Source organism: Ovis canadensis, chromosome 2, assembly GCF_042477335.2.
Source record: "Ovis canadensis isolate MfBH-ARS-UI-01 breed Bighorn chromosome 2, ARS-UI_OviCan_v2, whole genome shotgun sequence".
Classification (NCBI taxonomy): Eukaryota; Metazoa; Chordata; class Mammalia; order Artiodactyla; family Bovidae; genus Ovis; species Ovis canadensis.
In genome coordinates, this window is record NC_091246.1 from 33,795,756 (window position 1) to 33,808,556 (window position 12,801).

The 12,801-nt window shown below is 45.7% G+C and overlaps 1 protein-coding gene across 3 annotated transcripts in view; it reads left to right on the forward strand.

Moving 5' to 3' along the window:
* Positions 1-12,801, forward strand: part of GOLM1 (golgi membrane protein 1) — a 57,492-nt gene that overhangs the window by 19,919 nt on the left and 24,772 nt on the right. For all 3 annotated transcript variants that reach the window (XM_069575800.1, XM_069575799.1, XM_069575798.1), the window contains exon 4: positions 11,251-11,305. In XM_069575800.1, the coding sequence (XP_069431901.1) occupies positions 11,251-11,305 (55 nt within the window). The remainder of the gene's footprint in view (positions 1-11,250; positions 11,306-12,801) is intronic.

Here is a 12,801-nt window from a genome sequence, read left to right on the forward strand (position 1 = left end):
ATGTATATGTGTTGTTCTGTACTTATTGTTGGATAACAAATTGCCCCCAGACACAGTGGTTTAAAACCATGACAGACATTTATTTTGTACACGACCTGCACTTTGGGAGGGCCTAGAGGGAACAGCTTGTTCTACTCCACACTCCACATCCGGGGTGCTTTGAAGGCTTGGGGTGGAGTCGCCTGAACATTCCTTAACTTGTGGGTCGCGGTCAGGGAACTGAGACTTCAGAGGGGTCTTGTGAGGTCACGGCACCTACACATGACTTTCCACATGGCTGGGGACTTCCTTGAAGCATGGAGGCTGGGCTCCCAGGGTGAGGATCCCAACAATGAAGGGGAGGAAGCTATAATCTTTTGCAGGAGTTTCCCAGAGCTGCCAAGACAAATACCATGAACTGGATGCCTTAAAATGAAAATTTATTCCTTCATTGTCCTGGAGGCTCCAGGTCCAAAATCAGGGTGTCAGCAGGGCCATGCTCCCTCGAAGGCTCTATGAGCCTTGGCACTCGTAGCTTCTTGTGTTTGCTGGCAGATTTTGGCATCTCTTGACCTGCAGACACGCTACTCCAGTCTCTGCCTCTTCCCTCTGTGTCTATGTCTCTTCACCTCTTCTCTTTAGTCATTCTGATTTGGGGCCCACCCCCCACCCACTGCCCCTGCTCCCCCCGACATTATTACAATTAACTTACATCTGTTCAGACCCTGATTCTAAATGAGGTTGTTAACAGGTTCATTGCCATGTTCTGGGTGGACATAACTTCGGGGTTACGCTAATCAACCCCCTACACCTTTCACTGGCCAGGCCTCAGAAGTGTGCAGGGTCACTTCCTGTACATTCGTTAGGAGCAAGTCACTAAGGCCAGACCAGGCGGAAGGGGTAGAAGTTAGACTTCATTCTGGGGGGCAATGTCAGGAGCTTGAGGGGTTGTTTTTAAACCACCACATTTGTCTGGGTACAGGTAATCCTCACACAAGCACCCAGTGAAATACTGTTTTCTTTGTACAGATGTAAGTGATGCATAGTAGAGGTTTTCGTTGGGTGGTTGAGAGCCCCAGGCCGTGTGCCTCCTATTCCTTTGTGGTGTTTGGACCTGAGGAGAGGGCTTCTCCCTTCAATCATAGCAGCGATGGTTTCTTATGAGTTGCTTCCTATGGAAGATTCTGTCTCTTGAAAAGGAGGCAACAAATGTCAAGAAGTCTCGCCATTTGTCCTGCTTTGAAAGAAAAAGTGAAAGTGTTCATTGCTCAGTCTTGTCCAACTCTTTGGACCCCTGTGAGCTGCAGCCTGCCAGGCTCCTCTGTCCATGGGATTTCCCAGGAAAGACACTGGAGTGGGTTGCCATGTACTTAATATAAAAACAATCATTTTAATGATTTTTCAGTGTGCAGTTCATTGGCATCAAGTACATTCACATTATTATGCGACTGTCACCACCAGCCCACTCCAGAGCTTTCTCATCTTCCCACTGGAAGTTCTGTCCGTGTGAAGCTGGGCCTCTGTGTCCCCCCGCCCGGTGTGGCGTCTGTGGTCCTGCCTTCTGTATCTGTGGACTCAACTGCTCACAGCGCCCACTCAGCAGGATCTCACAGTGTTTGTGCCTTGGTGTCTGGCTTATTTCACTCAGCACACTCACGTTCTTATACCACTTCTCCCACTTGCACACATGTACACTCACTTATCTCTTACTCATGTGCCCTTAAACCATTTAGGACCTTGAATAACCCAAGTTCTCCTACTGTGTAGTGTCCTGGGTCTCTTAAACTCCCAAGAGTAGGTCTTGACTTCAACGCTTGTGCCCATCTGTCTCTCAGCTCCTCCCTGTGGTCTGGACTCAGCCGCCTTCTGCTGCCCACCTGCCCCTGCACACCTCTCCCTGTCTCCCTCATGTCTTTTTTCGGGGGCCCTGCCTGGCCTTCTCCCCACTGATGGGGGAGCCAGGGCAGCGGTGTGCAGACCCCACGTTGCGCAGGTGGATTGGGTGTGCTGAGACCTGGGGTCCTTCAGTGGTCCCTGGGCGGGAAGACAGCCTGCTTTTCAGTGGCCCTGCCTCCTCTGGATGTGCCTGAGCTGAGGATGAGTATCTTTCTCCCTTAGTTAGTCAGCAGTTTCTCTGGGCAGCTTCTCTTCATGCCTCACTCATGGGGAAGTGCATCCTCCTGCTGGTGCTTGCTTCCTGCCTGCTGTCATTTAGCCTCTCTGGGCTGTGGTTTTCGGCAGAGGCTTGTGGTGGAGAGGTGGGGTCCGGGTAGGCTGAGTCACTCCCTTTTCATATAGGCCTGGCTGTGGAGGATTTTTTCTGCAGAGAAGAATGGCTTCACTCGTGAACCCTCTGGCCTCTACCCTGGGCCATTGGGAAATGTAGGGGGCAGGGCTCTTTTTGGTTGGGGAAAGCACACTGCAGGGGTGAGGGTGCTGCCAGTTTGGGGAGGGGCGGGGGGAGCAGGGCTGCTGAACATGCTGCCATGTGGAGACCCTGTAAAGTAAAGAGTTGCCCCACCTTCATGTGTGCATGGTGTGCCCCCATGAAGTGTCACAGGTCCTTCTGGTAGGTTCCAGCTGTGGAAGCTGGGGCCAGGAGAAGTTACGTGAGGCGGCCACAGATAGAGCAGATTTGTAGCATACCTGAAACCAGAATCCACAGAACCTTCCATCTCCTTGCACATCTTTTTATTTTCTTCAAAAAAATTACCACCCTCCCCCATTTTCTTTCTGTTGCTCTCAATCTCTCTACTTATTTCTTTCTTGTTCTTCTCTTTTATCCCTTTAAGTGCCTCAGAAACCCTTATGATAGCTGATGAATTGTTGGCGGAGCTGTATATATCATGATGAGACAACTCAGTTGGGGGAGTGAAATTTGATTTGTCCCTGGGGGGTCCACGGGGGTTTGGGGCCCACACGCCCTGTGGATGCAGCCTCCTCAGTGCTCAGGCTCGATGTGTCGAGTGGCTGCACGCAGCTAGCCCTCACGTCCAGGGTTCAACCAGCTGCAGGTGTGGCACCCTTGGATACAGAGGGCCACAGGTAAGAAGTAACAAACAGGAAGTATCTATACCGTTAAAAGGCCTTGAACCTCTCTAGATTCCACTCAGAAAATGAAAGTTCCAGGATTCTCTGATGGTCCAGTAGTTAGGACTAGGAGCTTTCACTGTGATGGCCTGGGTTCAGTCCCTGGTCAGAGAACTGAGATCCTGCAAGCTGTGAGGCGTGGCCAAAAAAAAAAAAAAAAGTTAATTTCATCTCACCATCATCTAACTCATCTTTCTTTTCCACTAAAACCAGCCTTGTACTTAAAAAGTTTGAAAAAGGATTTGTTGTTAACTTTGCTTTTCAGTTTTAGTTATTGGCAGTGCCACAAGAAGGGCTGATGCTGAAGCTGAAATTCCAGTACTTTGGCCACCTGATGAGAAGAACAGACTCATTGGAAAAGACCCTGATGCTAGGAAAGATTGTAGGCAGGAGAAGGGGGCGGCAGAGGATGAGATGGTTAGATAGTATCACTGACTCAGTAGACATGAGTTTGAGCAAATATGGGAAATAGTGAAGAACAGGGAAGCCTGACCTGCAACAGTCCACGGGGTCCCAAAGAGCTGGACACAACTTAGTGATTAATCTTAGTGTGTGTGTAGACTAATCATAGAAAGTTTAAACATGAAAAAGTAGAGAGAGTGATCTAATGGGTTGTCAGTGTCCAACATCAAGATTCAGTGACTGCACCTCATGCTGTTTGAATCATTCTTGTTTCAATGTGTATCTCTAAAATGCGCGCTCATCTCTTTCTCGTAACTACCCTAACCAAAACTCCCAGTAATTTCTTAGTATCAGATATTCAGCCAGTGTTCACATCTCTGCACATGATACTTTAAATCACAGCAGTGGCTTACGCCAGCTGTAGGGTTTCGGACTGGACATGCCACCTCGCTGCTTGTGTCGTGGTTCCTCTGAGGACATGCGTGTTCAGAGGACCAGCGTGTGGCCCACAAGCACCATAAGCTTGAAGCGTCTGGGCGGCAGCTGTCTGTTGTGGTAGTGAATGGTGCTGGCGTGAGGGTGTAATCCTATCAAGATGCTGGAAATAAATAACTCAGACGGTAAAGTGTCTGCCTGCAGTGTGGGAGACCCAGGTTCCAGTCCTGGGTCGGGAAGATCCCCTGGAGAAGGAAATGGCAATCCACTCCAGCACTCTTGCCTGGAAGATCCCATGGACGGAGGAGCCTGATAGTCCATGGGGTCGCAAAGAGTCGGACACGACTGAGCGACTTTACTTCAACTGGCACTTACCTGATGCTGTTGCTCTCTCCTCCCCTCTTACTGCTCAGGGACTGTGCTGTCTCCATGGACAGGTGGCTGCTGAGAACTGAGAAGACCCAAGTGAGATGCACTTTAAGTGTAAAAATGTGTTAGAGTAAAAGAAAAAAAGTAAAATATCTCATTAATACTGTTATGTTGATTACATTTTGAAATGACATTTTGTCTATATTTAGATTAAATGTTAATATTCAGTTTCATCTATTTCTTTTAAATGGGATAGATTCACATAACATAAAGCATACACCTTTTAGTCATTTTAACGTGTACAGGTCAGTGGTTTTTCGTATACGCACGGTGTTGTGCAAGCATACTAGTGTTGTGCAAACTCTCTAATTGTAGAACGTTTTCATCACTCCAAGCAGGAATGTGGGCCTGTGGACTGTTACTCCCCAGCCCTTCCTCCCTCCTCTTTCCAGCTCCCCAGTAACCGCTCATTTACCTTTTCCTCTATGGGTGTGCCTATTCTGGGCATATAACATTTTATAGCGTGTCAGTACTTCTTTCTTTCTTTTAAAACTACCTCTTTGTTTATTTACTTGGCTGCGCCGGGTCTTAGTTGTGTCTTGCAGGATCTTTACTTGCGGCGTGTGGGATCCAGTGCCCTGACCAGGCAGTGAACCCAGGCCCCCTGCATTGAGAGTGCACGTCTTTAGCCACTGGCCCACTAGGGAAGTTCCTTCATTTCTTTTTATGAGTGAATAATATTCTGTTATATGGATAGACCACTTTTATTTATTAATTCATCACTTGGACATTTGGGTTGTTGCCACTTTTTTGGCTGTTAAGAACAATTCTGCTGTGAACATTTGTGGACAATTTTTGTGTAGACATGTCTTTTCAGTTCTCTTGGGTATATACCTGGGCTTCCCTGGTAGCTCAGATGGTGGTAAAGAATCTGCCTGCAATGCAGGAGACCCAGGTTCAATCCCCGAGTCAGGAAGATCCGCTGGAGAAGGGAATGGCAACCCACTATAGTATTCTTGCCTGGAGAATTCCATGGACGGACTCCATGGGTCATATACCTAGGAGTAGAATTTCTGGGTTGTATAATAACTATTTAGCTTTTTTCTCCCCTAATTTTATTTATTTATTTTTGTCTGTGCCGTATCTTCATTGTTGTGCAGGCTTATCTCTAGTTGCAGCTGTGTGCTGTGCTCAGTCGTGTCTGACTCTTTGTGACCCCATGGACTGAAGCCCACCAGGCTCCTCTGTCCATGGGATTCTCCAGGCAAGAATACTGGAGCGGGTAGCCATTCCCTTCTTCAGGGGATCTTTCCAACCCAGAGATCATACTCGCATCTCTTGCCAAGTCTCCTGCATTGCAGGTGGGTTCTTTACCGCTGAGCCACTGGGGAAGCCCCTGTTTAGCTTTTTGAGGAGCTGCCAAATTGTTTTCTGCAGCGACTTCACCATTTTACACTCTCATCAACTGGCTGGGAGGTTTCCAGTTTCTCCACATCCTTGTCAATGCTTGTTATTTTCCTTCTGTTTGATTCTTTAACTTGTCACCATCCTTGTCTGTGTGTTTCACGTTTTCAGAACATGGTAAGCTGTTGTAGATTTATTGCTTTGAAAATTTACTATGGAATGTTGAGGTTATTTTCTTAGGAATCTAATGGAGAAATAGGTTGATCAGTTATACTTGTTTCTGGAATAGAATGGCTATGATACGTTCATTTATGGGCGATTCATTCCAAGGCCTTCTGAGCTAGTGTCTAATTGAATTTTGGTGGCACTTACTGCCTCCTTGTCTGCTGCTAAGAATTCCCAAGAAACAGGTCACACAGACCGGGAAGTCCAGCTCCCCTAAAGTCACTCTTTACCAAAATGCGAAAATCATCTGGGCTGTTTAGGGTGCAATATGTAATTAATTTAAACATAATTTTGTTTAATGCTGGTGATTTTTTTCCCTTTATTTTGAACCCCTCATAAAACTAAAAGCATTTTCATAGTTTTCCTGAAAATTATTCAACAAGATCTTCAGTAAATATAAAACTGCATACATAAAGCTCTCAGTGGAGCTTTATGATCCTTTTCTCATTGACTTAAATGGAGACTGTTTTTCCATGCATCAGGAAGTAGGTTGGGGGAGATAACTAAAATATATTTTCTTTGGAAGAATAAAGTCACACAGGAGACAGAAATATCTTGAGATATATCAAGTTGCAGCAATTCCTAAACCCTCAGGCAGTTGCAAACTCTAATAAGGACTTTTTTTTTTGGATGGAACTTCAGCAATACGTGAACCATGAACTTCCAGATGTTCAAGCTGGTTTTAGAAAAGGCAGAGGAACCAGAGATCGAATTGCCAACATCCGCTGGATCATGGAAAAAGCAAGCGAGTTCCAGAAAAGCATCTATTTCTGCTTTATTGACTATGCCAAAGCCTTTGATTGTGTGGATCACAATAAACTGTGGAAAATTCTGAAAGAGATGGGCATACCAGACCACCTGACCTGCCTCTTGAGAAACCTCTATGCAGGTCAGGAAGCAACAGTTAGAACTGGACATGGAACAACAGACTGGTTCCAAATAGGAAAAGGAGTACGTCAAGGCTGTATATTGTCACCCTGCTTATTTAACTTCTATGCAGAGTACATCATGAGAAATGCTGGGCTGGAAGAAGCACAGCTGGAATCAAGATTGCCGGGAGAAATATCAATAACCTCAGATATGCAGATGACACCACCCTTATGACAGAAAGTGAAGAGGAACTAAAAAGCCTCTTGATGAAAGTGAAAGAGGAGAGTGACAAAGTTGGCTTAAAGCTCAACATTCAGAAAATGAAGATCATGGCATCTGGTCCCATCACTTCATGGGAAATAGATGGGAAACAGTGGAAACAGTGTAAGACTTTATTTTGGGGGGCTCCAAAATCACTGCAGATGGTGATTGCAGCCATGAAATTAAAAGACGCCTACTCCTTGGAAGGAAAGTTATGACTAACCTAGATAACATATTAAAAAGCAGAGACATTACTTTGCCAGCAAAGGTCTGTCTAGTCAAGGCTATGGTTTTTCCAGTGGTCATGTATGGATGTGAGAATTGGAGTGTGAAGAAAGCTGAGCGCCAAAGAATTGATGCTTTTGAACTGTGGTGTTGGAGAAGGCTCTTGAGAGTCCCTTGGACTGCAAGGAGATCCAACCAGTCCATCCTAAAGGAGATCAGTCCTGGGTATTCATTGGAAGGACTGATGCTAAAGCTGAAACTCCAATAGTTTGGCTACCTTATGCGAAGAGTTGACTCATTGGAAAAGACGCTGATGCTGGGAGGGATTGAGGGCAGGAGAAGAAAGGGACAACAGAAGATGAGATGGCTGGATGGCATCACTGACTCGATGGACATGAATTTTGGGTGAACTCTGGGAGTTGGTGATGGACAGGGAGGCCTAGTATGTGGCAATTCATGGGGTCGCAAAGAGTCGGACACGACTGAGCGACTGAACTGAACTGAAGGGTAATGAGTGGAGAAGGGACAAGTCAGATTGCCGTAATTGCTGTAGAAATGATTTGCCCAGGAGGTTGGCTTTTGAGATTATCAGTATATAATCATTTAAGTGCCCCTTTTCTTTCTCTGTCCTCTTTCATCACTGATATTCAGAGGGAAGGTGGTTTGTTACCTATGCAAGGTAGAGATTTAAGGGTGCAGTTCAGCTGTGTTAAATATATTCACATTGTTGTGCAGGAAATATTTGGAACTTCTTCATCTTGCAGTGCTAAGAGTCTATGCCCATTAAACACTAGTCTGTCCAACCTTCCCCACCCCTTGCCCTTGGCAGCCACCTTTCTGCTTTATGTTTTGATGATTTTGTCTGCTTTAGACACTGTGCATATAGATAGAATCATACAGTGCTTGCCCTTTTTTGATTAGCTTAGCATGATGTCCTCAAGGTTCACCTAAATTGTGACATGTAACATTCTTTTTAAAGGCTGTGTAGTTTACTATTCCATTGTATGTATGTGCCACATTTTTGTTTTTTTCTTTAAAAAATTGTTTTAACAATTATGATATTGTGTTAGTTTTAGGTGTACAGTAATGTGAATCAGTTATACATACACATATATCCACTCTTTTTTAAAGATTTTTTTCCACATAAGCCATTACAGAGTATTGAGTGGAGTTCCTAGGCTGTAGCGCAGGTTCTTATTATCTGTTTTATATATAGTAGTGTGTATATGTCAGTCCCAGTCTCCCAGTTTATCCCTCCCCATGCTTTTGGCCACCTGATGTGAAGAGCTGACTCATTGGAAAAGACCCTGATGCTCAGAAAGATTGAAGGCAAATGGAAAAGGGGTGGCCGAGAATGAAATGGTTGGATAGCGTCACTGACGTGATGGACATGAATCTGAGCAAACTCTGGGTGATAGTGAAGAACTGGGAGAAGGGGGTCCTGGTGTGCTGCTGTCCATTGGGTCACAAGGAGTCAGGCATGACTCAGCCACTGAAAAACAGCACCTCTTTTTTTAGATTCTACGTATAAGCCATATCGTATGATATTTGTCTTTCTTTGTCTGATTTACTTCACTCAATATCAGTCTCTAGGTCCATCCAGATTGCTGCAAATGGCATTACTTTGTTCTCTTTTCTTGCTGAGTGATATTACATTGTGTACATGTATCACAGCCTTTTTATCCATTCCTCTGTTGATAGACATTTAGGTTGCTTCCATGTCCTGGTAAGGTAGATAGTGCTGCAGTGTGTAATGGAGTGCATGTATCTTTTTGAAGTATAGTTTTCTCCAGCTACATGCCCATGAATGGGATTGCTAGGTGGTACGGTATTTCTGTTTCTAGTTTCTAAAGAAATTTCCATGCTGTTCTCCACAGTGTCTGTACTTAGTCACGGGCTTAGCGTGTCCTCAAAGGTTCGTGCATGTTGTAGCATGTGACAGTCTTTCTTTTTAAAGGCTGTGTACTGTTCCATTGTTTGTATATGTTGCATTTCTGTTATCCATTTATCCACTGAGGGATCCTACGTTGCTTCAGTTCGTGACTTGTGAGTGGTGTTGCTGTGAACATGGATGCAGATATCTTTTCAAGATCCTGCTTTGTGTTCTTCCGAGTATATATCCTGAAGTGGGACTGCTGGGTCTTGGGGCCATCTTTTGCCATTTTAATAGAACATGTGCAAGCCTCTGAGAGTAGCAGGAGCTATGAGCTGGCCCACATGGAAGGTCATGGGCTATGGTTGTGATATCCCCTCCCTGAGAGATTAATTGTACAGATGGTATCACTGTGACTTGTTTCCTGTTGTGCCAGACCTCCTGAAATAAACACCAGAGTCGTTTGGCCAGATTTTGTTTCTAGGTGTGTATCCCTGTATTCATAAACACCTTCCTCTAGAAAGCCCAGTCCAGGACAAAGAAAGACTGAGGGCTGGACAGAGAGATCCAACAGGAAATGGAAGCACAGAACGGGGCTGGGAGGGCATCGTTGTCCTCCTTTACCCAGGAATGGGGCAGAACAGCCAGTCGACAAACTTTGTTGATTATGACACAGTAAGAAACTTGCATGCTGTGGCCCAGTACTTAGCTCTGTGTACAGAACGTCACTCACCTGTGTGATGCAGACTGGTGTTTGATGTCACCTCTCCTTGAGGGTACAGCACCGGGTGCAGTCACTAGGTCACTGTCCTGCTGGGGTTCGGATCCCCGTTTGTCCCTGGATTGCAGTCCTGCTGGGGTCAGATCCCGGTTTGGCAGGCAGGCAGTGAGGAGGAGCTTCATCTCTGGGGCAGGCCTGCCAGGCTAGGACTTGGGCTCTGCCTGTTTGCTGTTGAGAAGACCACGTGACATCGAGTCTCTAAAGCCACATGTGCCTCAGTTTCCTGTCCCCCTCAGTGGGATTGTGTTTTGCCTCCTCACACAGCTGTGTGAGGGTCACAGGGCTGCGGGTGAGGCACACCCTGGGGCCACCTGGCACCTGGTGGTGACTCTGTGCCAATGTACAGACTGCCGGTTACACTGAGCCCCACACTCACGTTTCTTACTTTTTTGTGTTTTTCATTGTTTTCCTGAGGCCTCCGTTGCTTCTTTGTCCTCTGTTGTGGGCATTCCCAACGTTATGTAGCTAGCTGGGGGTGACCCCCTCCGTGCCCTGAGCTTGCAGTCTGGATGGAAGGAGGAATGCTGGAAGTTAGAAAGGATCAGGAGGCTTCACGGGTGGTGGTGGTGGCTCAGTTGCTCAGTCGTGTCCAATTCTTTGCAGTCTCATGGACTGTAGCACGGGCCTGCCTGTCCTTCACTGTCTCCTGGGGTTGGCTCAGTTCATGTCCTTTGAGTTAGTGATGCTATCTCATCCTCTGCTGCCTTCTTCTCCTTTTGCCTTCAGTCTTTCCCAGCATCAGAGTCTTTTCCAGTGAGTTGGCTCTTCATATCAGGTGGCCAAAGTATTGAAGCTTCAGGCATCAGTCCTTCCAATGAGTATTCAGGGTTGATTTCCCTTAGGATTGACTGGTTTCATGTCCTTGCAGTCCAGGGACTGTCAAGAGTCTTCTCCAACACCACAGTTCAAAAGCGTCAGTTCCTCATCACTTAGCCTCCTTTATGGTCCAACTCTCGCATCCATACATGACCACTGGAAAAACCACAGCTTTGACTATCAGGCAGGTGGAGCGGTTGCCAAACACCCTGCCCCAGCCAGTTTTAACTTCTGGTTGAGACGGACTGGACCTGGATTCCCCCAGAGGAAGACCACAGTTACTGTGGGGTTGCTGTTTCTGCGGGCATGGAGTGGAGACAGCCAGAGGAGCCGCCCGCCCTTGCCTGGGCTGCAGGCTGGTGCTGGGACACCGATACTGCTCCTCCCCAGGCATCCAGGTTCATACTAGGGGGGTGGGGCAGGGGCTACCCCCCAGCCTTTCTCCCACAGTCACGTCTTGTCAGGGCTCTTCTAAGTTGTCAGTTGTCAGTGTTTCATTTTGTGTTTATCTTCTTTGCAGGCCGTTTTAGTGAATAACATCACCACAGGCGAGAGGCTCATCAGAACCTTGCAAGGTGAGTTCCACTCCCCACTTTACACCAGATGTCAGGTTTGTTAGGAAGAACCCACCTTTCCTCCATCCTATTCTGGGGTCTCTTATTGAAATATGATGATGGGTAGAAAGTGAAAGTGTTAGTTGCTTAATCATGTCTAACTCTTTGCAACGCCGTGGACTGTAGCCCGCCAGGCCCCTGTGTCCATGGGATTCTACAGGCAAGAATACTGGAGTGGGTAGCCATTCCCTTCTCTAGGGGATTTTGCTGACCTAGGGATCGAACCCAGCTCTCCTCCATCACAGGCACATTCTTCACCGACTGAGCCGCCAGGGAAGCCCTGATGATGGGTAGTGTTGGAGCAATTGAGTAATCTTTGTTCTTTATTCTTTTTGCCAACTGTATCTCTTTACCTTTTTACAGTGTTACTGAATACATTGCAAGCTATTATGAGAAGATTTCAGATTCTTATTTTTGATACATTAAGAAATATATATATGATACATGTGTCATCTGTTTTATATTAATACATATTATGTATATATGATATACGTATGCTCTCTTTTCATTGGGTCATCCTGAATTCAGATTTTCTTCATGAAATTTATATAAAAGTGATACAGCCCAATTTAATTGCATATCTCTGCTGCTCTCACTCAGTCTGGCAGCCAGTTTGTTCTTCTTTGGGCCCTTCCACAGCAGGGGAGAAGGTGGAGATGGGATGAGCCCCTCTGTGCGGTATGGCCAGAGGGGCCAGAGGGTCCACTGCAACCTTCCTACCTGGTGAAGGGAGCACTGGGTCCTGTCATCCTTGACCTGACCCTGGTCTCGCCTGTGCCCCTAGTTAGGAAACTCTGCCTTCAGCCTCAGTTTCCACTTCTAAGATGGGAAGGTCAATCTGGAACTGGGCTTCAGAATAGTAGCCCTGAGACCCACTATGTGGGACTCGTTTGGGCAGTAAACATTTGTGATGTGGCTCATGGGACAGAAGAACTAGAGTTTTAATTTTTACTTTTCTGCAATTTAAAATTAAAACTGATACTTGTCTCAGCTATTGGGAAGCTTAAGTATCTTTGGGACAACTCACTTATACCAGTATTATTTTAACTGTATATATTATGAAATCTAAATTCAGATCAAGAAGTCCCAATTCCTCTTTAACATCTGAATTGAGATGTGCTATAACTGTAAAATACACATAGGTTTCAAAGACATAGTACTAAAAAAAGAGTATAAAATGTTTTATTCTTTTTACATTAATTCTATGTTGCCATGATCATATTTTGGATCTGTTGGGTTTAATGAAATATATTATTAAAATTAATTTCACCTGGTTTTATTTGCTTTTTAAAAATGTGGTTCTAGGGAATTTTAAATGATTTGTGTGGCTTATATTATAGTCCTTTACAGCAGTGCTGGTCTAGAATTCTAATTCCAAACCAGCTTCTAAGAATATTAATAGGGGAAACGCAGAGTTACACTAAGTTAAATGGGTTAGTTGACTGCCAGGGTTTCTC